The 27,217-nt window shown below is 41.6% G+C and overlaps 2 protein-coding genes across 4 annotated transcripts in view; one reads left to right on the forward strand and one right to left on the reverse strand.

Annotated features, from left to right (window-relative positions):
- Positions 1-4,603, forward strand: part of CACNA2D4 (calcium voltage-gated channel auxiliary subunit alpha2delta 4) — a 111,500-nt gene extending 106,897 nt beyond the window's left edge. Inside the window, exons 35-38 of the mRNA XM_047066487.1 lie at positions 1,430-1,547; positions 3,194-3,306; positions 3,629-3,711; positions 4,499-4,603. Coding sequence (XP_046922443.1) covers positions 1,430-1,547; positions 3,194-3,306; positions 3,629-3,711; positions 4,499-4,603 — 419 coding nt within the window. The remainder of the gene's footprint in view (positions 1-1,429; positions 1,548-3,193; positions 3,307-3,628; positions 3,712-4,498) is intronic.
- Positions 4,604-9,251: 4,648 nt separating this feature from the next.
- The window catches only part of ADIPOR2 (adiponectin receptor 2), a 77,015-nt gene continuing 59,049 nt past the window's right edge, over positions 9,252-27,217 (reverse strand). For all 3 annotated transcript variants that reach the window (XM_047065359.1, XM_047065360.1, XM_047065361.1), the window contains exons 3-8: positions 24,800-24,919; positions 19,968-20,139; positions 16,604-16,790; positions 16,157-16,344; positions 13,891-14,084; positions 9,252-12,107 (exon numbers count right to left, since the gene is read on the reverse strand). In XM_047065359.1, coding sequence (XP_046921315.1) covers positions 11,979-12,107; positions 13,891-14,084; positions 16,157-16,344; positions 16,604-16,790; positions 19,968-20,139; positions 24,800-24,919 — 990 coding nt within the window. In that variant the 3' untranslated portion in view covers positions 9,252-11,978. The remainder of the gene's footprint in view (positions 12,108-13,890; positions 14,085-16,156; positions 16,345-16,603; positions 16,791-19,967; positions 20,140-24,799; positions 24,920-27,217) is intronic.

Genomic DNA, 27,217 nt, shown 5'->3' on the forward strand with positions numbered 1-27,217 from the left:
GGCATTGTTACTATCATTGTCACTGAGATAACCTACCCACACAAAGGGGCTCAGGTGACAGGCTTAGGGGACAAAGCCAGTGCAACTGGCCCCTGGAAGGAGTGGAGCCAGCCCTGAGTCTTCTGCAAGCTTTAGCCAGAGCACCCACTCTCAGATTCCAAGGGGGCCCAGACAGCCACACTGCCCAGCAGGAGCCCTTGAAGGTCTGGTGGAACCTGACCGAATATATAGACACCCGACTTCTCTGCCTGCAGACTCCCCTCCCCTCCCCTTCAAGGTCTAGTGGGAAGTTTCTGGGTCTGGGAGTTTAGGAGACCTATAGTTCTCCTACTAACCCTGAGACCTACTAACCTATGTAATCCTGACTTAGGGATCTATCAAATGGGAGTGATATTGCCCACCCCTACCCCCCTATTTCACAGATAGGCCCTGAGAGCAAAAGGAAAGGCATGAGAAGTGCCTGGAAGAAATAGAAGTGCGGTTAACAAAACAGTGCTGCTATTTTGAACAGAAATAATGTCACTCAGCCTGTGAACCAGCCTTGTTTTGCTTTTGCTCACCTCAGGAGCAAATGTGGGCCCTTTAGGACTGGGCTTCCTGGGCCTCAACTTTTCCTTTTGCAGAGTCCTGTTCACTCATCCTTTGTCCCCTTCTGAGTGAATTCAAGTGTACCACACAGATACTAAGGAGTCCAAAAGGCTGTGGCTCCTGGGCTTAAGCAGCTCTGGGCACTGGAACCTCCCCTGCCGGTTCTCTCCCAGTCCCCAGCAGTCAGGCACTCAGCCCTTGCTGCTCTGCTCATAACTGGACACAGGGGTAAGACAGCAAGCCTAGGGCTTGTCCAGGAGCTGCAAATGGAGAGCACTGTAGCTAGACTTGAGAAATGTCACCTGTACACAATGGGAATGGGAGGGCTGATAGCATTAAGGGACCAAAGTCTCCCGCAGCCACCCCTTGGCACTCCTACTACTCACCTCTCGGACCCTGGATGTCAGTGCTCATGGGCACCTTCAAGGGGTCCACTTCCACCCCTCCTCCCAACCAACCAGCTTACACTGAGGATCAGGCTTCCAAAGAGAGGAGGTGGTTTTTTCCAAGGTCACAGGACTAGTTTGCTAATCACACACAACTGAGAGCCGAGGCCCCCAACGCCTTCTCTGCTGCCCTTTCCACTGTGATATCATTTGCTCCATTTATTCTGTTCCTTTTCCTTCCCTGTCTTCCTCCCACCCAACCTCTCCTCTACAAGCCCTGAGAACTTCTGACAAGGGGGCCATCTGCATGCACATGGACAAAGGGGCGTTTCATTGCATAGGGACTGCACCTGCCCTGGCAGTGCTGAAGCAGAGACCCCCACAGGCATGGCTTCTTGAGGCCCTCCCAATTCAGCAACACCCCGTTACCCATGTGTGACTCTGTCTCTCTGCAGCCCACAAGCACAAGAAACAGGACATGCTGCAGCCCTGTGACACACAGTACCCCGTGTTTGTGCACCAGACAGCCATCCAGGAGACCAACGGGGCCATCGAGTGTGGGGCCTGCCAGAAGTAAGACCCAAGGGCAGCTCCCAGGGTCCCCAGCCATGCTCCCAGGGTCTTTGCCTCTCACTTGCCTTAGTGAAGGAAACACAGGCTGTTGCAGAGGGCAGGCCAGCTGGGGGCGCTGATCGGTTCCGTGTGCTGCTGTCTTAGGGAACCTGGGGAGAGCTGGTCGTGAGGCCAGATCCAGGCCCACCCGCCCCACCACAGCCTCCCAAGTCATGCCACACAGAAGAAAGGCTCCCACAACCTCTCTCGGTGACCCCCTCAGTGTGGATCTCACTCACACCTGCATAGCCCACAGCAGCTCAGTGTCAGGGCCAGGCAAGCTTGGCTGCATCTGCAAGCCCTTGGAAGTCAAGGATAGCTTTGAGGAAAGAAACCAGTCAGCTCTCCCTCAGAAATCTCTGTGCAGAGAAACTGGCAAGCTTGAAGGTGTTCTCAGGAGTGGGTGGGCTAGAAGAGGGCTCGTAGCGTTGTCACCTGGCCTCTCCACTCCTGGGCCTGGAGCCTGTGTGTGGCCCTGCCTAGACTCAGGCCTTCTCCCCTGTACAGACCACTAGATCTGACCAGCTCTGCCAAGCCCTGGCCCAGGAGGGCAGGAAGGCCTGACAGAAAGTTCTCTCCTGCTGACTCCCACCCCGACCTCAAGGACCTCCCAAAAAGCCCTGCCATTACCAGGGGCTTCCCAAGATGTACCTTAGAGCCCTAGACCTCAAGCAAATTATTTTATAGTGTAGCACCTCAGACTGTGGTGTGAGATAGTCAGACCTACTAGTGTGCAATGCCTGGGATTTTAATCTCACCACAGCAGCTTTCTTGGAAATATTGTTATTTATCTCAAAGTCTTGTTATGAGGATAAAGTAAATGGTATGGTATAAGGCAAAGACTTTATAGAGTAGACAGATTTGAGTTAAAAAACTAACTCTGCTACTTCCTAGTTGTGTAATCTTGGGCAAGTTATTTAACCACTTCTAGCCTGTTCTCTCAGCTACAAACAGGAATAATACCAACCTCATACAGAGTGGTGAAAGTTAAATATATATGCGCATGTGTGTGTGTGTGTGTGTGTGTGTGTGTGTGTAAAATCATCCACCCCAATAGGAAATGCTCAAGAAGTGGCAGCTACTGTTATATAATGCGCCAGGCCTAGTGCACAACAAGCTTTCCCTAATCCTTCACTCCCTCCCTTTGGTGGGGCTCCGGGCTGTGTGCAGGTGTGCTGTGTGTGCCACCTTGTGGCCAAGCCTGAGCACTGCATCTTCCCAACAAGGCCTGGCCTCCGCCATCATCCAAAGCAAGGACAGCCACACATCCCTACTTGCTTGGGACAGTCTTGATTTATGCTTGTTGTCCCTGCATATATTAATAACAACTCCTTTCACTCTCAAAATGTCCCAGTTTGGACTTCCTCACCTCTGATCTGCTAGAAAGGAGCAGTACAACTGCAAAGGCTTGTGGGTAAAATAAGCCAAAAGTCCTGAGTTCCTTGCCTAGGACTGTCCCTGCAGTCATGATCTGACCTGCCTCATGTTTCTGTTCCTTCCTCTGCCAGCCCAACTCCACACTAAGTCTCCAGAAATTCTCTCCCTAGAAACTCTATGTGATGCTTGCCATAGAGAAGTTTCATGACCCATCTCTCTCTCTGCTGCAGGATATTTGTGATGCAACAGATTCCCAGTAGTAACCTTCTCCTCCTGGTGACGGACCCCACCTGTGACTGTAGCATCTTCCCACTAATCCTGCAGGAGGCTACAGAAGTCAAATATATCCTTCCAATCCTCCACGATATACCGGCTGAGGGAAGGGTGGAGGTGAAGGAGACGTCACTGAGGGGCTCAGATTTTGAGAAGACGAGGCCAGCTTCCCTCACCGTCAGCATCCCACCCTCCCCCACAGAGCATTGTGATTTGTTCTCCAGCCTTTCACCCCACTCCGACCCCCCACCCCTGGGTGCTGCCTCTGACCTTAGAAGCCACTTGCAAGACAGCTGGTCCCACCAAGGGGAGTTTCTTCCTGAACTTAGTCTCTAGAATCTCCAGAATCCATTCCTGTCATGAGGTGTTCACCTTAACAGTGAATTCTTCACATAATGCCTCTGTCAAGTGTGACAGGATGCGCTCCCAGAAGCTTCGCAGGAGACCAGATTCCTGCCATGCCTTCCATCCAGAGGTGAGGGCTGGAGGGGAGATAAGGGGCGGGGCTTGCTCTTCATCCCCAAATCCTCAGCTCTGGGACTGTGCCAAGGCACTTGCAGATAGGAGTGCTTCTGGACACTTATGAACATAACCGTACACGTGATCTCTGTGGAATACATTTGTGCGTGTGCATTTACATTTAGGCCCCTGTGTCATTCAAATACTAAGTCAACCAGGAGCCAAGGATACTCTTACAAGGAGGGCCAAATTTCCCAGGGTTTGGGCCCTCAGTGGTTTAAAACCCAGCTTCCCCATATTGCCGTTCTTACTACTGCACTTAGCTCCAAATGATCTGATCAAATAGAAGAAACCATTATATGCATAATACTAATGGTGACCAACATTAATTGAGCACCCACTATGTAAGGTGCTTTTAGCTTATGGCCTTAACCTGGGTGCTTTATACATAGTATTGTCTTTGCTGAATATGACTGCCACAAATTATCCACCTCAAAGAAACTTCCAGAGTTGATGGCTTCCCTAAAGTCATTCTAAGGCATGGCCCCACAGCCACTCCAAGACTAGGGACAAGCAGAGGCTTGAGCCCAGTTTTGGGCTGAGTGTACAGCCTCTACTTTTCCCTACAAGGCAAACAGCCTAAAGGTGCCAGTGCTTCCTCCATTTTCTGGAACTTCCCTCTTACTCTAGGTTTTTGGTTCCTATTAGTCCCAGAGACCCTCCTCCCTACTCCTTGTCTCCTCTGGTGGGGATGGTTGCCTCATCTTGAATGCTACCCTTTCATCTCTGCTCTGGGTTCACAGGAAAATGCCCAGGACTGTGGTGGCACCTCGGACCTCTCAGCCTCGCTCCCCATGCTCCTGCTGCCTCTGTGTGCCTGGGTCCTTCCACCCCAGTTGCTGCGGTGACACCTGCCCAATCTGACCTCTGTTTTGATGAGATGGTCCTTGCAGAGATATTCTAAAGAGTCAAAAACTGGTGTGGGATCCACCTCACTACACCTGGGTTATCACCCAGGTCACTGTTCATCTCAATCTTAGGCTAATGGTCCCTGCCTCCTGAGCTTCCTGGACAGAACCAGAAACCACTTCTCAAAAGACCTTCCAGGGTGTCTAGTACCATCCACCCCAAGTCTCGATGGGCATCCTCCCATCCTTCCTACCTCCTCTTCAGGAGCCCAGCATAAGCTCAACTTGGACCAAGACAAAAGAATTCAATTCCATCTATTTTCCAGAAGTCCAGAGCCAGCCAAGGGTCAGCTGTTTCTAATGAACCTGGTCGGACTTTGGAAGAATCCAAGAACTTAAAGGTACTGAGAAAGAGGGGCAGAATGAGGCCAACAGCAGAAAATGAGATGAAGAACATGCTTCATCAACCTGAAATACAGCTTTCTCAAAATGAGATACATGGTAGAGGGTAGCTCAGTTTCCTAGCTGCTACTCAAAAAAGTTGTGTGTGCGTGTGAGAGAGAAACAGAGAGAAAGAGAAAAAGAGACAGAGAGAAGGCAGGAAAGTAAATAGTAATGGGAAAAACTCTTTTCCTACAGGTATTAAATCCTTTTATATTACTGTGGTATATGCAAACTATTGCCATTAAAAAACTTCTAAAAATGTCTTTACAAAGCTCTAACATACAGGAACTTTTGTATCTAAGAAAATGCCAATAGGGTAAAATATACAGCTGCTGCACTAGAAGGTGATGTAAGTGGCGTAAGTATAGATGTAGCTGTAGCCAAGCATAGAGGTCCCAGAAAAAAGAACAGTCCTTCAGAGTGGACTGGTGAGGGGTCTCCTGAGGGGTAGCTCCAGACTCCGCAGGAGGTCCAGGTCCCATGGCAGTCTTTTTCTAGCCACTAATCGGTGCAAGACATTACCAGACTCTATCCCTCGGGTTGGAACTTCGGGGAACATTCCAATATGCAAAGCAAAGTCCACTGAGAGGGGAGCTCTAGCTAGCTAAGAACTTACTCTCCACATGCACAACTCCCTGCAAGAGTCTCAAGGCCCTGGAGCTTCCTCCTCCTTCTGCCTCAGACCTGGCTCCTGAGAGACAGCAGTCTCCACTGTGAGAGCAATATTAAAGATAGAACCATGTAGAAATCTTTAGGTGGCCTCAGATCTTTAAATTTAACCAACCTCCAATGAGGAGGTCCAGCCAAATCCCATGACAGGCACAGACAGCATGCAGGGCCTCAGGGAACCCTTCCTTCCAGTCCTCCACAATTCAGAGTACAAGCTTCCCACCAGCAAATAGTGCCATTTCCCTAGAGTAGGCTGCCTCTGTATGGCCTTGTTCATTGCAGTGTTTGTAACATGCCTTGTATTATTGATTACCTGACGTTGTTTTCACCATTTAGTCTCACAAGCCTGCGAGGTAGGCATTAACAGCCCCATTTATAGTTGAAGAAATCGAGCCTCAGAGAAGACAGTGACTCAAGCTCACTTGCTCAGCCAGTTTAAGTGGCAAAATAATGCTAGGAATGGCCAAGGCTTACAGGTACCTGGTAAGTAACAGGTATTGACTCAGTTAATCCTCACAACAACCCTCTGAAGTAGGTACTGCTATTAGCTCCATATTATAGAAGCACAGAGTTGAAAATTGACTGCCAATTACTGAAAGAGGTTTATGAAGTTTGAGTGCGATATTCATGTAATGTGCTGGGCATATAGTAAGCATGAATTACATGTTAACTACTATTATTCTATTCCCTCATTTTGTGAAGGTGGGGGCAAGATGTCACACTTTGGATGCCAAGAATAACATGCAAAGATCACAGGTGTCTGTCTGCCTGGCACAGGTGGTTAAGAAAGCATCAGGGAACCCTTTCTCCAGCCCCCTCGATTGCCACCACCTTCATGATAAGACTTTACTGTGACAGGCATGGCAACATGAACACTTCCTAACTGTTGCTCCAGCAACACCCCCCTGCCCCCCCTCCCCCCAACCAGGACCCATGGCCTTCCCTCTGCCTTTCTTTGTCTGTTTCTGGCCTCCAACAGGATCCAACCTCTACTACCAACTCCCAGACACAGGCTGCTTGTCTTTCTCCCTAAAACAGCAAGCCTGGGGCGCCTGGGTGGCTCAGTTGGTTAAGCGTCCGACTTCGGCTCAGGTCATGATCTCACAGCTCGTGAGTTCGAGCCCCGCGTCGGGCTCTGTGCTGACAGCTCGGAGCCTGGAGCCTGTTTCAGATTCTGTGTCTCCCTCTCTCTCTCTGACCCTCCCCCGTTCATGCTCTGTCTCTGTCTCAAAAGTAAATAAACGTTGAAAAAAAATTTTTTGGAAAAAAAAAAAAAAAAAAAAAAACAGCAAGCCTGTCTTTTGAAAGGCCTGTCTTCCCTGCCCAACCAGGGAGAGCATTTTCAGGCAAATTTATCAACCATCTCAGCTATGTAATTTAAAAACCAAGATTAGAAGTACTGGGGCAGTGGGGGTGAACAGGTGGCTCAGTTGGTTAAGTGTGCATCTGATTTCAGCTCAGGTCATTGATCTCATGGTTCATGAACTCAAGCCCCGCGTCGGGCTCTGTGCTGACAGCTCAGAGCCTGGAGCCTGCTTCAGATTCTCTGACTCCCTCTTTCTCTGCCCCTGCCCTGCTCACGCTCTCTTTCTCTCTCTCAAAAATAAAAAAAAAATAAAAATTAATTAAAAGAAAAAAAAAGAAGTGCTGGGGCAGCTCCTGGCCTTGTTTTGTCTGCTTCATCCCCATGCCTCTGCATGGCCAAGAGGAGACCATAAAATTGGGAAATCACTTTTAGAACCAATGGAAGGAATGAACTACTTCTGATAACTAGCCTTGTTCCTCGCCTGGCAGAACAGAATGTTCTCTTGAGCTCCTGAGGTCAAAACTATTCCTTTCTTCTTTTAACAGAATAAAGGACAGCAGGTGGCAGCCTAGCCCAAGCTAAAGAGCCATCACTTTGATTTCAGAGGAACAAAGTTAAAACCAAAGTCATTTAATAAAGAACAAGATTCTGGAAGAGAGAATCTTGACATTTCTTTACAATGTTGCACGCCTTTGGATGACCAGTGACTCAAAGCTGCTTTCAGATCCTTTCTCAGTACCAGTGATACATTAACTAGTAGATCCACCTAATAATTTTGTACATTTTAATAGAAGTGCTTTCAGGTTAAGAGTTCACCACTTCATAATGCTAAGTGAAGTTTTGGTTTAGGAGGACAAGGAAATGGACATACCTTAAAGCCAGAAAAGTAAATACAGGGAAGAGGGTGACAAAAGGGAGGGATCAGATAAGAGTTTGGCAGAAATGCCAGCCAATCACTATGTAAACTTTGAGAAATGTTAATCTCAGTGAAAGATGCAAAGAATAGAAGCCCATTTTAACAGGTGAGAAAAGGTGCATTAGGAAAATAAAACGACTCTTCCTAGGTCACTGGCAAATGGCAGAACCTAACTCTGAACCTACCTCTTTTTTCAGGTAAGCATAGCCAAGGCAAGGGATGGTAGTGGGCCATAATGAGAGGCTTTCATGTTCGTGCAGCTAGATTTCCTGTTTCCAGTTTCCCCTAGGCCATCACAAGCAGAAGTTACAAGAGGCAAACTGACCTTGTTTCCACCAAGTCAAAAAGTTGAAGGCAGAAAAACTTTGCACATTAGGAAACAGGGAGCAGTGGTCAATAGTTCATGACCAGTGAGGGAAGGAAAATACAGAATGTGCTGTAACTGAAGCACAATATTCTAGAGACAAGGATATTATTTCTGGGATAACTTTAAAGCAACATTGCCAGGAGCTTCTTTAGGGAACTCAGAGCCCTAGCAGTCTATAAAGTCAAAATTCAAACTTACCCTTTATTTCCTTTATAATATCCACAGAAATCACCTGAGAAAGGGAGCATATAGACCGTTTTTAGCAAAAGACTAGGAAAAAACCAAGTGTTTTTTTTTTTAAAAGGCCTCAGAAGAGAATGCAATCCAGTGTTCTATACACAGATAATACATAGGGAAACCCTAAAGTTAGATCTATACTTAAAAACGAGAATTCAAATATTGGAAATTCCCCTTGCAAAACAATTTACCCAAGGCAAAGGGGTTGGGATTCCTCTTTTGTAAATTACACAAAGGGTTAACAAATCCCAAAACCTTTAAGTCAACATACATGAGACTATTTAACCCAAACTTTCTTCTTATTGTGAAGAGTGCTGGCACAAGAGACTCAGACCTGGCCTTTCTGAGCTTCAGTCTCCTCATCCAGGAAATGAGGGAATAATACTGATCTGTTCACAGGGAGGTGGTTACAGGTATCTGAGATGTCAAGAGTCCTTCAACAGAAACTTTCCCATGAAGTGTCCATTATGTTAGGTATTATTCTTATAAACTTTAACCATAAATTGAGAACTGGCCTTGGAGTTAGCTCTCCCCTCCATTCTAACCTGGTCCCAGTTGTCATGAAAGTTTAAGAAAGGTCAGGAAAAGTGAGTTGGGCATACTTTGACTTATACACTGAGAATGGGAAGTCTCTGAAGACAAGCTTCAGTGTCTAAATTAAGGCTTCAAGGGAGGTAAGCTGAACCAGTAAAAAAGTACACAACAAAAGTTCATATTCCATTTGGTTCTTTTTATTAGAAGTTGAGAATACAGCAAGTAAGGGAAATCCCATGATGAATGGAACCATCACACAGAGGCCTCTCTGGAACCCCAACCTTCTATGATCCCCAAAAATGTGCTTTGTGGCTTCAGCAATTTATAAAGGGGGAAGGGGAAAATACTGAAAAAGGCCACTATTTAATGGTGAATGAAGCTGTAGAGGTCCTAACCAGCCTAGGGCCAACAAAGAAAATTAAAAATCTGCACAGAGCAAGCAAGCCTCTGATGCTGAGAGTAAGGCATTCAGGCGCCAACCTGGTGAGAGTTCTCAGCAAGCACTGTGAAGACCAAGTGCACAGTGAGGCTACTGGTAGTGAGTTGCACATAGACACACACATATAAATGGGCGCACACACCCACACACGCGCGCACACACACCCTAAAGAGGGAGATTTTTACTGGATTACGCATCATTGATGTTAATTTCATTTTTTCCTAACAGTTTGTGCTATATTGAACCAGATTCAGCTCCTCCTTTGGGGTGTGGGGTGACTGGGCCCAGAAACTGCTACTTCTGTTGGTGTTGTTACAGGGCTGCATCTTACACCCTGTATCCCAAAGTGCATGACCGAAGAGCAAGTCTGGCTTCTGATATGTGCTGTTGCTTCCATGAGACTAAGTGAGCTTTCTTCCCGATGGCCACTGACATGCTGGGCTGTTCCCTCAAAGGGAATAATACTGTTCTTTATGTTGTCAGGCACTGCACCAGTCTTGTCACCCACTCAGTCTTTTGCTGGGTCCCCTAGCACCCAGGGCAGTTACCTTATTCAGAACCAAAACACTCAAGTTCCTTCCAAGTTCTACCAGTGGAATCCTTCTTTCTGGTTCCCAGCTTTTGCTGGAGATTGGAAGGGGAGAGAAAGGAGAATAATGACCAAGGAAACTCATTACTGAAAAGGAGGCCCTCCCCATATTCCCAAGCACCTATTTGGTGCCAGTCCCTGTGCTCAGGGCCTCAACGTTTCCCTCTAAAGCCCACAATCCCCAGGGTGTAACTCAATCACCTGGAGTCTTGGATGATAGCAAGTAACCCAAGACTCAAGTGCTATTTCGGTGGTTTGCCTATGAGCCAAGCTCAGGGTTCTATGAACCAGAACCTTCTCCTACCACTCTCCCTGAGGGTACCTCTGGGGCACGAAAACTCATTTTTCTATTCCTGGCAGCTCTTTAAAGATACAGCTTAAGGACTGTACCAGATTCCCTGGCAGTAACAAACAACTTTCTTTTAAAACTTCCCATCATGCTATCCCCCAAAACTGGGGTTCAGAGAATACTGAAAACTCCATGGTGGGTACTGGACTTTGCTTTTATAAGAGTTCCACTGGCCTTCTTGTTCGAAGGACAGCTGATATGTGTATCACAAACTAGGCTTACTAAGCGATGCGAGAGGTGAAATTCATCTTTCCTGATCTAAAGGAAGCATTCTCCAACCTATGTAAATGAGCTCAGGAGGCACCTGGACAAGTCAGAATCTCTTTTGTAGCTGGCTCCATGCCAGAAACTGTGATGCCAGGGAAAGGCCCATTTACATTCCCAGGAGGAAGAAAGGTAGTTAGGGCAGTGACTTTAACAGAAGGAAATTTCTAGGGCATTCCAGAGCTCTATAGCAAGGATATGGAAAACTCACATCCCTTCAATCAGATAAAAATCACCACAAAATTGAATAGGATGCCAGGAAGTAATCAGATCAGGACATTTCCAGAGCTCCTCCTACTGTCTCCACTACCCCTTTGCTGGCATAACTGATTTTCCCAAGTAGATGGCTCTACTTTTTAGAAGGGGTCACTATCAGCACAACCAGTCAGTCTCTCAAATGATACCTTAACTAGAGCCTTTATCTAACACATCCTGTTAGCCTCACGTGCTGCTTCCACTGAGAAAACACATACAGCTTCCCTCTACCACAGGACTCTCAAAAGCTCTCAGACATGAGAGTGGTCATGTGATCACTGGGTTAGGGCTGTACTTTCTGCCCCCCAGGGTCCAAGGTATGTCAGCCTTTAGAAGGCACCTTGGTGTACCAAGGCATTATACATTCTGGGGCCATCACCTGAACCTCCTACAGTCACCTTGTGCAAAATTGAAACAGTGTGTGGTACTTGCATGTTTCATTCTATACAAAAATTCCCTTCCCTCCCCTACCCCTATGTTTTAAACATTTATATAAATTCTTATTTAAACAGTAAGTTAGAAATCTTATTTACATTAATTTCTTTGTTCTCCCAAAAGAGCATCTAAAATCACATTCCCACCCTTTAATAGGATACAAATGTTCACCTAAATTTGTTTGTATTACTGATTTAAGGAGAGAGAAAGGGAGAACAAACCACCAGCTAAACTGTTTTCCCATCTTCTACAAATAAATATGAACACGGATCAGAAGCCAGTTTGCCAAGGGTCTTGCAGAGCCCTCAACTGATAGATCCCAAGTATAAGTCAAGGTCTGGGCCATTTCTCCTCTTCTCCAAATTGATGCACTCCATCCTTTGAGGTATGATTTATTTTTGTTTTTCTCTTCTCAGCCATGTACCAGGTGGAGCCCCAGGGGCATCACAAAGCCCATGAGGCTGCCAAAGTTTTGGGGCTCCTCTGGCACTGGCATTGATGGCCAGTAAGAGAGGCCTGCAGGTACCACAGGCCTTGGTTCAGGGTCACAGTCCCTGGCTTCTGGAAGGTGTCACAGTGCATCTTCTTCACTGCAGCCTCCGCCGATCATGAAACGGAACTCCTGGAGGTTTGAGACACCGTGGAAGTGAACGAAAGCGCCAGCAACCACAAAGATGTGAAACAGCTGATGAGAGTGAAACTGGAGGCAAGGGGGAGTGGGGAGGGGGAGAGAAATCCATTTGTTATTAAAGTCTGCTAAAGAGTCTTCAGATCATTTGTGCTGAGCAGGGCAGGGAACGGAGGTGACAGAGCTCAAATTCGAAGTGTCCACAGATCTTGGAACATCCATTAGGCATATCACATTCTGCTGAACCGAAGGCTAGCCATCCCCAAAGAAATCAAGGTGCTGCCACTAAGTTTTAACCATGAAGATTTGCACACGTAACACTGGAGTATCTGGTGAACTCAGAGGCAAATGACATACACATACTCTTGCCAACAGACATCAAAGGCCCAAGGATTCCTCCTTGCCCAGCAATGGACTGCAGTTAGACATGGGGAGGTTTTTCTCATCACTGATGGAGATTTTTATCATGGACTGAATAAAGCACCAGAGCTATGGCCATTTAAATGTTGCTCTCTCCCAGAAAAACTACAGGGATTTCTAGGATTAGGTAGACAGTCAAAACATATGTCTGCTCAGCTCTAAGAGTCTGGAATTACATGAACATACTGTATCAAAAGACTAGGGAAGCCAGGGCCTTTTAATTCCTTCTCAAATAAGAAATTGGTCTATAAGCATGTGATGTTTTTTTCTGACTTAATCGGTTCTTTTGAATGCTAGTTCATTTCTTAAAAGGGGTTATCAATTGCTCAGTGCACCAAACATCACTTCAAAAATTACACTATTCTCTCATTATACTCTCAAAATGAAAAAGTACAGTTGCAAAAACAGTATTCATCAAGGGAAAGATATTGATTTTAAAGGTGTAAACTAGAAGTACCCACAAGTCACATCCCAAGAAAGGCTTCCTAGGAAACCAATGGGGATTCATTCTCCCAAAAGTGGGGGGAGAATTATCTCCATAATCAACATCAAAATGACGATGAAGCAATCTCCAAAAGATAAATTAACTAATTTGAACCTGAAAGATTGCCTAAATTAGTATTATCTTCATTTTAGGAGGGCTAAATTAAACTTTGAAGACTAGGTGATCAACTTAGCCTACAATAATCAGCAACAGGTTTGAGGAACAGAATTCCAAAGGTCAGACTTCATATCCAACAACACTCCAATTCTATACCTATTGAAAATGTTTCAGGCCAATTTCAGTTATAAAATTTTCCATCTGTTGGTCCCTTCTATTTCTTTTCCATCCCTTTTTCCTTCTCTCTTGACCACAATCTAGTTAACTCTACCTCCTATTGTAACCAAACACACATATACACACTCAATCTCTCATTACAAATCACTGCGTTTTAGTATCAAAAAGGACTTTGGTAAAAACTCTAGTCCATCACCCTCATTTTACAAATGAGGAAACCAAAACAAACTAAATGCATGGCCAATTCAGTGTAGTATACAGGAGCACAGATTCTGATATCAGACTAGCCTGATTCAAATTCTGCTCCTACCACCCAGGAGTAACTTGTCCTAATGTTGCTAGTCTCCCTAAACCACATTTCCTAATCTGTAAAATGAAAACATTAATAAAAGTTGCCATACCTTATACGGCCGATGTATTAAATGAGGTAATCTATGTAAAGTGCTCACTCAGTACCATGCCAACACCAAGTTAGTGCTCAGTAGAAGTCATCACTGTACTTATCCAGAGAAACACTAATGAGGGATAGTTACAACTAGAATACAGGTCTCTCAATTCTTAGTCTAAAACTTTTTCAATTATTTCACTCCCCGGTCTTCCAATAACAAACTAACAGATATGTATGTATACACACGAACTGCCCCTGATCATACTTACCCAGATATCACACTTGCCGGGAAAGAAGCGTTCAGGGATGCGGGCAGCATACAGGGCAGCGCCTGTGATATAGAGGCTGGCCATCAGCATCAGCCAGCCAATCTGCCCAATGGTGGCAGCCTTCAGGAATCCCTCCGAGATGACATAGTGAAAGGTAGGAATGATTCCACTCAGGCCAAGGCCCAAAAACACTCCTAGCAATCATAAGAACAGAATAAAGCAAAAATGCAGAAGAGAAATAAGGAAGAAGTCATATTAAAATACAGTACTAGTAATTCTACAAACTGAATATTTCAAGTATGATGCAACACTGGCTTCTTGTTTGAAAGGAAAAAGGTTCTTCAAACTCTTGGACACTGCCACACCAGACAGCACAGCTAAGTTCTAAAAGACAGATCTATTTACAAATGCAAGGAGCCTCCCGCTAAGAGATGCTTAGTTTAACAAGTCAGCAGTCCTCAAAGGGTACAGAATTGTGTCGATAAGGGTTTCAGGAATAGACAGTTCTAGGAGTTTGTTTAAACTTCCCTAAATGTTGCCTCTTTATAGACAAAGATTGCAAAACAGAGCAGTTTTACATATTTTATCTTCCCTGTGAAACACCAGATATTCCTGGCGTTTAAGCAGAGTGAAAGGGTGGAGGTGGCAACTGGGCGGAGGGGAGGGCACGACTGCTCCTGAAAGCTCCCAGGCCCAGAAAGTACCAATCCAGTACAGAAATCTATCAGAATCACTCCACCACAGCCCTACTGCTTTCCAGATCATTTATAGCAGTGTTTTTCAAACTTCTGGATAGGACCTAGGTTATAAGATCAACTAAGTGATCTCAATCAACAATTTTTTTTTAAGTGAACTAAAACAAAGTAAACATTACCAGACTGTCATAAATAGAATGTTAAGTAAAAGTCTGTAAAAAGCTGAGTAATTTATATGTGTGTGAACTTATGAATATATACACAAATATGTGTCCATCAAAACACCACAGGAACACCTCTCAGCAGCCAGTAACTGCTCCTACATTTGGACACAGTTAAAAATGATCTTTAACTCTCAAAATACAAGAGGCATATTGCTTGCTTTGGACATTACCAAATACACTGCTGGTATGCAGCAATATATGTATACACATACATCTCCAAGAGAAGAGGAAAATGGCAATACTCCTCACAGAAGAAAAATCATCATGATCCTGTTTCACTTGTTATTTCCCTCTACGTGTTAAATAAAGGCTCTACTGGTCTTTCCTATCATTCTTGGAAGTCAGAGCCTCAGGAACTTGGTTCTTCTGATTTGTATCACAGCAGAATGTTTCTTATCTCACATGCTTAAGCAGGCTTAGCACCACAGTTAAGTACTACTGGACGCCAATCCTGACCACTGGTTATCTGCTCATATAATCACTTAAAAAGGGAAGTCGGTAGACTGTTGCTAACAGTGGTCATTAACAAGAAGTTAAATTCTAACTTCTAACCTTCTAGGTAACCGTAGAAGAACCGCAGCTTGGATTTTAATACTCAATGTTTTGTTTTTGTTTTTTTAAAGGTCAAAAGAAAACATACTCCTTTTACTACTAATTGTTCATTCTCAGCACCAGGCTTGGCACTGTGGATAGAAAACTGAAGACATGGTTCTGGCTACAAGGAGTCCCCAGGCTACTGGGAGACAAAAACATGTCTCTCTGAACTCCACACTTCTACAGGAAAGCTCAGCCAAGGCCTTTTGGCTTTCCATATGATCTCCAGCTAAACAAGCCATTATCCTAAATATAAAAAGCCTCTTTATCCTTACATCAGAAGAGATGTATGGTGCCTACTTGAGTAGAATACAATCAGTATGGAGTGAAGTTTTTATTTACCTAAGCAGTACACATGTTAGAATAAAAATATAAAACAAAACAAAAAAAATGGTAACAACAACAAAAGAACGAATCACTAAAAAAAAAAGTATACTCCAAGCTGACAGACTAAGAATAATCATTGTTTTACAAAGGTTACAGAGCCACTTGCTGCCTCATGGACAGCATATAGTCATAAACTCAAGTGAATTACAAAATATATACATCAGCTCATAAAGCTCACAATACCCTAAACTCTAGTGCTTTAAGATAACTGATGAACACTACTACATAAAAAGCCCTCGAAGAATAGAAACTATGACTTATTTATATTTGCATCACAAGTACACAGCATAAGACTTGCCAAGTAGGCCTTTAATAAATGACTGGTAAATAAATCAATGTCCACTGCAAAACTCCCGTATCTCTTACCTGCTCTTACTCCTCGATACTGAGGGGTAGCAAACATGTCCCACTGGGAAACTATGATGGCCGCAATGCCCAGCACACAGATGACAATCAAGTAGATGAAGCAAGGTTGTGGATTACAGTAGAAAGAATAATAAAGCCATGGAACAAAACTTCCCATAATCAGAAGAGCAATACCAGAGTAATCCAGTCTAAATTAAGAAAAAAAAAAATCCATTTGATGTTAAAAAGTACTGCCCACTACAGGTTCCAATTAATCCCCTATAACATGAGCTAGCAGTAACAGCCAAGAGGCAAACTAGGATGCTTGCTTTAAATTAAAAACTAAATAAATAATTTTTTTTTAAGTTCTCTTCAGATGGTATCAAGAATTCTGCCTACTCTACTGGATGTTTTTCCCTAACCACTGACTCTAATATTTGATTACAATGTAGGCTTTCAGATACGTACTTAGAGAAGAGCCGGGAGACCCCTTCTGAGTGGCAGTAGACTGTGTGGAAGAGCCATGAAAAAGAAAGGCAGAGAATGGCCCCCAAGAAGAATAATCCAAAGACCACCTTCTCTTGCAGAGGGGCCACAAAAGAGATGTTTGGGCGAAACATATAAAAGATCCCCAGGCACAGGAAGAATACACAACCTATGAAAAGAGTGTGGGGAGAGAAAAGATTATCCTTGTGAAGAAACAGTGCTGTATATTCATTAGGCTTTCAGTCCTTCACAATCATAATGATATCTAAATCAAAAGTTCCATAAGAAAAATGTTCCAAATAACTGAGGCTTATCCAAAATTTTGGTCTACTTCATACATGGTTGGTACCCTATACTCCTCAGCCTCAAAAAATGAGTTTGTAGAATACAGTAACTTATTTATCTAACAGCATAATCAAAAAAAAATACAATGCTGCTACTTCTTAGAAGGCTAAATTATTCCACTTCTACCTCTAGATCTAGTATAAAATTTCATTTAGAAAGTTTTTGGTGGGGCACCTGGGTGGCTCAGTCAGTTAAGCGCCTGACTGCTGATTATGGCTCAGGTCATGATTTCATGAATTTTGAGTTTGAACCCCATGTTGGTCTCTGCACTGACAGAGCAGAGCCCGCTTGGGATTCTGTCTCTCCCTCTCTCTCTCTCTGCCCCTCCCTCATTCACACTCTTTCTCAAAATAAATAAACTGAAAGAAAGAAAGAAAGAAAGAAAGAAAGAAAGAAAGAAAGAAAGAAAGAAAGAAGAGAAAGAAAGTTAGTTAGTTTTTAGCACATATATTGGAGTCCAGCTTTCAAAGGTCCATTTTATGTTTGCTTTGCAATGAATTCTAATACCTCCAAACCCTGGCAAGACATACAGCTTTCCTCCACCAACAGGTGTCAAGGAATATTATGCTTCTCTGGTCCTGTCCATTGACCCAATAGATTCAAAAGTTAAGGACAATAAATTATGCCCATTTATGTTATTTCATAACCAGTTTTTCAACTGCTCTTTTTCACAATGAGATACATGTTTTTATTGCTTAGGGAAAGGCCACTTAACACAAGGAAGGCACAGAAATTAAGAAGTTAAACATGTGCTCCCTCTCTCTCTGTCCCTCCCCCACACATGTTGTCTCCCTCTCTCTCAAATATAAACAAACATTAAAAAAAAAAAAGTTACAGAATCGGAAACAGGCTCCAGGCTCTGTGTCTCCCTCTCTCTCTGCCCCTCCCCAATTCATGCTCTGTCTCTCTCTGTCCCAAAAATAAATAAAAAACGTTGAAAAAAAAAAATAAATAAAAAAAATTAAAAAAAAATTAAAAAAAAAGTTAAACATGTGCTATGTGACTGACTGTTCAATCTATTTAATAAATCTTTTACCCCTGAGTTGGAAGTCAGCAACAAGCTGGATTTGATTCTCTATTCCACTCTTACTACACTAGCAGGCAGGAACTTGGAGACACAATGGAAGCCAAATGTGTGATATGAAATGCAAGTCAAATCGGGTAAGCCAGAAAAGATTTAACATATTCACAATGTTATGCGACCATCACTATTATTTAATTTCAGAATATTTTCATCACCCCAAAAAGGAGCCTATACCTATTACATTCATCTCCCACTCCCCATTACCCCACAGCCTTAGACAACCACAATCTACTGTGTCTGTGGATTTTGCCATTCTGGGCATTTCATGTGTATGGATCATACAGTCTGACTTATACCACTTAGCATAATGTTTCAAGGCTCACCTATGCTGCAGCACATATCAGTACTTCATCTCTTTTTACGGTGAAATAATACTTCATTTGTATGGATATACCACATCCTGTTTACCCATTCACCAGCTGAAAGATGTTTGGATTGTTTCTACTTTTCAACTATTACAAATAATGTTGCTAAAAACATTTGTATACATGTTTTTGTATGAACATGTTTTCAATATTCTCGAGTACCTAACTAAGGAGCAGAACTGCTAGTGACTCAGTTTAACTTTCTGAGGAAGTGCCAAACTGTTTTCCATAAAGACGGTACCATTTTACATTCCTACCAGCAATGTATGAGAGTTGTAATTTTTCTACATCCTTGCCAAGATTTGTTATTTTCCATTTTCTTGATTATAGCCATTCTAGTGAGTATAAAGTGGTATCTCATTACATTTTTCAAAGTTTTTGATTTGCATTTCCCAAAATGACTAATGATGTTGAGCATCATTTTTTTTTTAACTGAAACAGAGTTGACACTTCAGCATCTTTCCATGTGTTTACTGGCCATTTGTAGACATGTCTATTCAGATGCTTGTCCTTTTCTTGTTTAGTTGTAGAAAGTTATTTACTAGATCCTCATCAGTTGTATGATTTGCAAATATTTTCTCCCATTTTGTGGGTGATCTTTCCACTTTCTTGATAATGTCCTTTGACATACAAAAGTTTTTAACTTTGAGAAAGTCCAACTTATCTATTTTTAATTTGGTTGCTTGTGCCAAATTTAGGCATCAATTCTAAGAAACTGTCACCTAATTCAAGGTCACAAAGATTTACATCTGTGTTTTCGCCTAGGTTCTATAGTTTTAGTTTAGGTCTTTGATCCATTTTGAGTTACTTTTGTATATGGAGTGATGTAGAGGTCCAACTTGATTCTTTTACATATAATTACTCAGTTTTCCTGAATACCATTTGTTGAAAAGATTAATCTTCCCTCGTTGTACTTTCTTTAATATGCAATCATGATGAAAAAAAATTATAGATCACATTCTACTTCAAGTGAAACTAAAATTGTGAATATTTTAAGTAATGACTTTGAAAAATCAGGGTTTTTTTAAATGTTTATTTTTGTTTTTGAGAAAGACAGAGAGTGCAAGCAGGTAAGGGCAGAGAGAGGGAGACACAGAATCCAAAGCAGGCTCCAGGCTCTGAGTTGTCAACACAGAGAGCAACACAGGGCTCGAACTCACAAACTGTGAGATCATGACCTGAGCCGAAGTTGGACGTTCAACTGACTGAGCCACCTAGGCTCCCCCAAAATCAGCTTATTTCTATTAAATAACCACCCTCCTCACATTGTTCATTAAAATATTATACACATTTTGTATAGCAAAATGGCCTTGGCCTGGTTCAAGGACACTGTTGACAATCTAAGTAGAGAAAAATATGACTCAGCTATAATAAAATCAAAGTGCAAACTAGGATAACCACAGAGTAAACCAATAAGAAATTATCATTAGAAATTCAGAAAACAAAATGGCAAGTCAGAAATACATTTTAAATTTTATCCTTAACCCTCAAATACATGGGGGGAAAAATATATAGTGAATCACTAATTCCTGACACCATTGATATTACATACCCAAGAGATGGGTCCAGATGTTTCCTGTCTCTGTGTGTATTCTGAAAATGCTCTTAAAACAGGCCCGGAAAGAAGGCATTGGGGGCCGATGTCCATGTAAAAGGAAATCGTTATCCTTGAGCCACTCTGGTAGTACATCATGAGGGATTACTCGCCATCGGCCTTCCCATACCTGGAAGAAGAGTATCAAATACGTATGTGGTTGTGTCAACATAGCAACACTGGTTGCCCTAAAGGTGTGGTTTCAAGCTTGGTTTCAGTCTGGCTAAAGGCAGGGTGAGAGGTCCACATATACAAACTCTCCTTCCTTCATTATCCACAACAAACTTTACCTCTGAAAATTCCCTGTGGTATTAAATATGACCGTTCTTATATTTAATATTTCTGTTGGTGGAAAAAAGAACTACAGTTGACCCCTGAATGTGGGTTTGAAATGCATGGGTCAACTTATATGCAGATTTTTTACAGTACAGTCCTATAAATGAATTTTCTCTTCCTTATGATGTTCTTAGTAACATTTTCTTTCTCTAGCTTACTTTATTGTAAGAATACAGTATAGTTGAGTTTATGTTATTGGTAAGGCTTCCAGTCAACAGAACCCTATTAATAGTTAAGTTGGTATACAGAATTGATGTAAAGAACAAAGGCAAAAGAAAAAAGTAAATTTCCTTACAACTTACAGCCCACTGACAAGTACTTGGGACAGGCAGAGTGGCCTTCTTCCCGGAACTCACTGATCTCAATGTTAATACTTTTCGAGAGGCAAAAGGCAACCTTAACTTGACATTAGCCTGAACTCCAGGATCCTATAAGTCTTCTTTAACATATGAAGATCCCTTTGGAAACTTTCTTTATCTTTACCCACTCCGCAAGATACATATTAGCAATCACCCTCCAAGCATATGGCCCACTGATATACATCTGAAGGGTCTCATGACAAGTGGTTTTACTAGGCAGTAGTAAATGATCTTTTCTTAATAGCAGCTAGTCCCTCAAGGTCCTGGAAATCTTGCTCCCAAATTCCTTAGAGACTTATGCTATCCCTAACCTCCTCCCAACTTAAAAGTATATAATCAGTCACTCATAACCCCAATGCAGCTCTTTCTGCCCACAGGTCCTATCCCGTGCTTTAATAAAACCACCTTTTTTGCACCAAAGATGTCTCAAGATTTCTTTCTTGAACATTTGCTCCTGGACCCCAACAACATATCAGAATCACTTCTGTGTCTTCTGCTAAAATCTCTCCCTCTCCCTTCTCTTCCTACCACAACAAACACGATGAAGAAAGAGCACAGCAGTCAAAATTTTGGATCTCGGCTATTAACTAGTTGAAGGAGCTTTAATCAGAAAATCACCAAGGGGTGCCTGGGTGGCTCAGTCAGTTAAGCGTCTGACTTCGGCCCAGGTCATGATCTCACAGTTCGTGAGTTCGAGCCCCGCTCTGTGCTGACAGCTTAGAACCTGGAGCCTGCTTTGGATTCTGTGTTTCCCTCTCTCTCTCTCTACCCCTCCCCAGCTCATGCTCGCACTCTGTCTCTGTCAAAAATAAACTTAAAAAAAAAAAGAAAAAGAAAATCACCAAGCTTCAGTTTCCTCATTTATAAAATGAAGGTTAACAATACTTTGATTACTTCCTAAGGGTCAAATGAAATAACCCAAAGCAAGCCCCAGCATCCACCCCACAGGTGGTATGTAATCCTGACCATCCCCAGAGGGTATTTATTACCTACCTAAGAGTTAGTGACTAATCCACCCTCAATCATGCTGGAGAGATGGCAAAGAAACTCAACCTTCACTGCCCTTCAAGTCTCATCACCACCTCCCCTTCTCCCTTTTTCTTCACTGTCCCTCCCCCAAAGACTCTAACAGGAAAGGGTCAGGAATTTGGTACTCTTCCTTAAAATAAGTTTGTCAACCTCTGCACTGTTTCTTTTAATGTCTCTCAGCCCAGAGAGCACACATCACAAGGATCACTTAATCCTGAACTAACTTATTTCTACTAACCAGAAGGATACAAGGAAAAATGCCAGGTACGTGGTCGACCTACAGGCTTCAGGTTCAGACAATGACCCCCACACTTATCCCCCAGGGTTCTTGTGACAAATAACACGGCTAGGCTATACAAACTTGGCGCTCTCTCCCTCTCTCTACTATGCAAAATGACTTTTGTTCCACATCTTCCTGTTCTCTGCTATCCTTAATCCTTCTTACTGAAATACATTTATAAAAGAACTGATCTTCTGTGTAACTCCAAAGGAAATGAGAACAATTTAAGAGTAGACGTGGCCCTCTTAACACTATTGAAACTCACTCACTCTCTAGCCTCCTCACTTCCTGTCTCACCTTCTAACTCAAACTGTGAGGCTTGCACTTACGGGTGCAAATCTGACCATTCCATTCTTGTTCATAACATACAGTAAAAAAATAATAATGCCAAAAGACTAATCTAGATTTTTAATGTCTACTGGTATAAGGACTTTCTGGAGAGAAAGAGAACATTCCAAGATACTGAATTTCTTTCATCTAATTTTTACTTGAAAAAAGATAGTTACTGTTAATGTTAACTTTACAAGATGCTACTCTGTTTCACTTTGGGAGAATTTTATATTCTAACAGGGAGAGAAAAAGAGAAATCAATCCTCACAACTGCTCCGGTAGTTCACAATATGCAAACAGCTCTGTGTGACCATATGAAAAGTGCTATTGTGTTATCCCACACAGTCAAAATGAACACTTTCTGCAGTCAGAAAGAATATGTTGAGTTTCTTACTAGTTGTATTTGCATATAATATCAATTTTTTTCTCCACTGTTTCTAAACAAACATTCTAACGGACTAAACTGAACCAAGGTGATATACTTTCATAATTATACTGAAATTAGTGTCATATTCAACTGACATTGCAACCTCAATTCTCAACTTGGGAGTCCATCCAAATGCCAACCCAAACAGGCATCCTCTTTTACCTCTCCATCGTAAAAAGGATAGAATCACAGCTTAGGCAAATACATATTCATTTATAAGCACAACAAAGGCACTGCATATAAGAAACATCTGAGCAATGGTCCACTGGATTCGTATTAGACCATTAACTCACAAAACATTTATTCTTAATTGAAGGCTGGGAAAAAAGAGACCATGATCAAACTTGGACACTCAATAAAGATTTTATGATTTTATTTCCCCTATTCCTATAAGAAAGGCTTTTCCAAAAGGGATAGTAAGTATACGAGCAAGGCCACAGGACACTTCGTTTTAACTACTGTTTACTTGCTTCCAATACAAGAAAAAAATTTTTTCTAGTGTCAAGTACACTCAGGTGCACTATGGCAGCAGGTGAAGCAAGCCTGGAGAATGTCATGTCACAGGAAGCCCCTTCAGACCACTCTCACAGACAAACTCTAGAGGGTGATAAGGGAATGGTAATTTTTGTGCTCCATTCAGTTTTCTTCAGTAAATCATAGTTTGGAGCAAACAAATGCCCTAGTTATTCTCCCATTAGCTGTTACACTGTAAGTTTTATTTGCTTTATTCTTTACTTAGTTCAGAAAAAGAGAATAAAAAAGAATAAAAGAGAATAGGACCCCACTGATCTATAAATATTAAAAATTCCTAATGGCCCAGACACTAAATATCCAACTTTGAGAGATTTACCATCAAATTTGCTTGTTGAAAAACAAAATGTATCTTCTATATACTTTTGTATTCATTCTCCTAAGACAGCAATCACTAGAAAGAATGCATTGTTTTGCTTGGCTTTTTGCTACGGTTTTGCTTGGTTTTTTCTTCACTAATTTTCAAGCACTGATTAAAATTTCCTAGGCTCTAAGTAGACCCATAAATATTTATACCCCTCCCTCACCACTCTTCATCCATCCCTTTATCTTAGAAGGGGTGTCTATAATGTCCTCTTCTCATCCTCTTCTCCAAAGTATACTATTCTAGAGTCAATTGGCCCCAATTATTTCTACCACCACTGTGAATATAAGCAAACCTAATTTAGTTTTCAGGATCCAAGACCACAGGCATAAAAAGTCTTGGTTTCATGAAACCCATGAAAAAGCTAAGAGTCACAAAAATTTCTCTCTAAATGATCAAGAGTTCTCCAGAAATATTTAACAAATGAATTTATTTACACATACAAACATAGATTGACTTATGACTTTAGATCTGTCAGAGCCCTATCTAATGATCAGATTATCAAGTAGCTGTAAATTTACCAGTGTCCCTATTTTCTCTAAGAAAGCACCCCCAATTCCAGTTACCGATTTAGAAGGAAAAAAATCCCCACAATAGGTCTTAAAGAATCAGATAATGTGTTAGAAGAAAAACTTTAGAGACTGAAAACATGCCAGCTAAATTGGAAATCCTGGATGTTCATGAAAACCAGGAAATTTCTATCTAAAGAGTAGTTTGATTAGCCAAATAATCTTTAGCAAAATTAGCACATTTGCCATCACAGTCAAATAACAAAAGAGATTCAAGGCACTTGGGACTTCAGTATCTCTAGGCATCATCTCCAACCCCCCCCCCCACACACACAACTTTCATCCTGTCTTATCTAAACTATCAACAAGACATCTATTCTGTTAACTTACATCAGGAAACACTTGTTAATAGATGGATATTCTAGTTTTATCACAACCTTATCATGGCTGCTGCAGGCAAACAAATGTATTTTGTCTTAAACAAGGTTAAAGTCATGATATTGTTTCTGTCTCCATTTTGCTACAGATTATCCCCAGAGTAAAACAAAGGCAGCTCTCCTTAAAGGTTTCTGTTTGGGAAGGGTTAAATATATAGCATAGGAATAACAAGAAACTGTCATCTTACCTTACAAACAAATTCTTCCATTCTTTCCATAGCATGATGTGCTTGTAAAAGAGGGGATATACCCATAAACCCCTCATCTTCCTGAGAAACTTCATCATTGCACTCATGTTCCTCAGAGATCTGTAAGGCAATCAAAGAAACAGTCAGGGACAGAGACCAGGGCCAAATGAAAGAATCAATACACTTTCTTTGAAAAATTATAAATGAAGTAATTCTCTCTTAAGGTCAAAGCAAAGCCTCAAGCAAGTAACAATATAGGAAGTAAAGTCAGTTTATTATAGAATTAGGACTATTAAAAATGAACAACAGTTAATTCTTCTCTAACAGACAAATGAAATACAAGAGCATTCCTATGTTTGTTTTAGTAGCGAATTCCTGGGGTAGCTTGAATGGTTCATTTTTTGTTTTAAGAATATATTCACAGTTCACATATTATTACTATAAAATTGATAAATTACTGAGGGGAAAATCTCCAGGAACCCCACCTGGTATATATAAAATAAATAATTGTAATGCAATGTGCTAAGTGCTCTAGAGAGAAAAAAGGGGAAAAAAAAGAAAAAAATTTTACTCAATTCTTAAGATATGCCAAGCATAAAAGAAAGGACTTTATAAAGGCCATCTAACTTAATCCTGACAGCCACTTTATCATTAGATAAGTTTTCTTATCCCCACTTAACATATAAAGAACATTAGGCAAAAAGGTTAAATAAGTTGCCTAAGGTTAACACTAATAAAGTGAAAAAGTAAAAACCCCCCACCCACTGCCTTTCTATATTCTTGACAAAATGAAGAAAGAAATGATAATCTGGTTAGACCTTAAGAAATAAATCACTAAAATTAAGACTTCTGTTTCCAGATGAAGCTTCTACTAGACAGAAGGATACTGTGAGAAGGGCAACTGACCAGAAGTCAGAAGACCTAAGTCTGGTTTTGCCACTAATATCCATGGAACTTTATATAGGTCTCTCAACCTTTCTGAGCCTCAAGTTCCTCATTTCTAATCTAAAAGAGGAGTTTAAAACTAAACAATCTCTACAGTTTTCCCTATTCTCCAAAATTCTGATATTCTGCAACTTCGTGAATAAATGAAAGCACAAGAGAACGGTAACTCCATATCTAATAAGTCTGCTAGATACATAGTACTGCTAACATACCTGCATGAAGAAATGAAATGACCTTCTACCTCCAGTCAGAAAACTGGTAAAGGATGAACATATAGGCACAATAGGTAATCTACCACAACACTTGAATTTGGACATGTTTAAAATGAAATCCTAAGATTTTATTTTCCTACTCTTTACTCTTCAAGATAACTAGGGGCTTAGTATTAAGACGCATGTAAGACATGTTACATACCCAATCTCAACTGTTAAAAAATTATCTTCTCCAAGAAATCTATCTTGACTCTGCTTCTCTACAATTCTTACTTATAAAACACACTCTCTTCATTACTTACCTAAAACTTATTGTCTGTCCTTCGGTGCCCAGTTTCTCATGATTGCCACTTTCCCCCAAGGCACTTTTAGTTTGCTTCTCCCATTCCCAGAAAATTTTATTAACCTAGATATACTACATGTTTATGTGCTATGGCTCTTCGGAGGGCTACAAACCACTGTAATATTTAAGACTTTTTCAAATCCCCCTCAATCAAGAAGCAGTTTTCACCAGAGAATGTATATGCCCTAATCCATAGCAACTGCCACCCTTTCTGAACTTCTCTAACACTTGAAGGCTGCAGCTCTCATTTGACAACGAATATAATATCTGATTTACAGCTCGTCTCATTGACTTACACTGTTTTATTTCGTGTTTGACTGGATTTTACTTTTTTAGTGTATCATTTCCTAAACAAAACTTTAAGTGTCTTTGTGGTCTTCTTTCCCATGGCCCCGAGAACAGTTCTCTGTAATATGTTATATACTTCATGCTGGCCTCAATTAATTAATTAATGCTTTAAAATTTTTTCAACAAAAATTGTTAAAGGATTGTGCCTAATAAAACATAAGATTAAAATGATAAACTTCATTAAAACATCAAATACAGGGCACCCAGGTGGCTCTGTTGGTTTAAGCATCTGACTTCAGCTCAGGTCATGATCTCTCGGCTTTTGAGTTCAAGCCCTGAGTGAGTCAGACTCTGTGCTGACAGCTCAGAGCCTGGAACCTGCTTCAGATTCTGTGTCTCCCTCTCTGTGCTCCTTTCTCGCTCCCACTCTCTCTCAAAAATAAATAATAAAAAAATGTTTTCAATCAATTATATGAAAACTGAAAATAGATAATAGTTTAAAATGACTGGCAGACTGATTTTAAAGTATAAAATATAAATTTATATATAAAATGTAAAACAGCTCAAATATTTATACATGTTCAACATGTATTTAATTCTTCACAAAGAGTAACAGAAACAAAGATTCAG

Source organism: Lynx rufus, unplaced genomic scaffold (genome assembly GCF_022079265.1).
Source record: "Lynx rufus isolate CCGP_SWC_20201006 ecotype Redwood Valley unplaced genomic scaffold, mLynRuf1.p SCAF_7, whole genome shotgun sequence".
Classification (NCBI taxonomy): domain Eukaryota; kingdom Metazoa; phylum Chordata; class Mammalia; order Carnivora; family Felidae; genus Lynx; species Lynx rufus.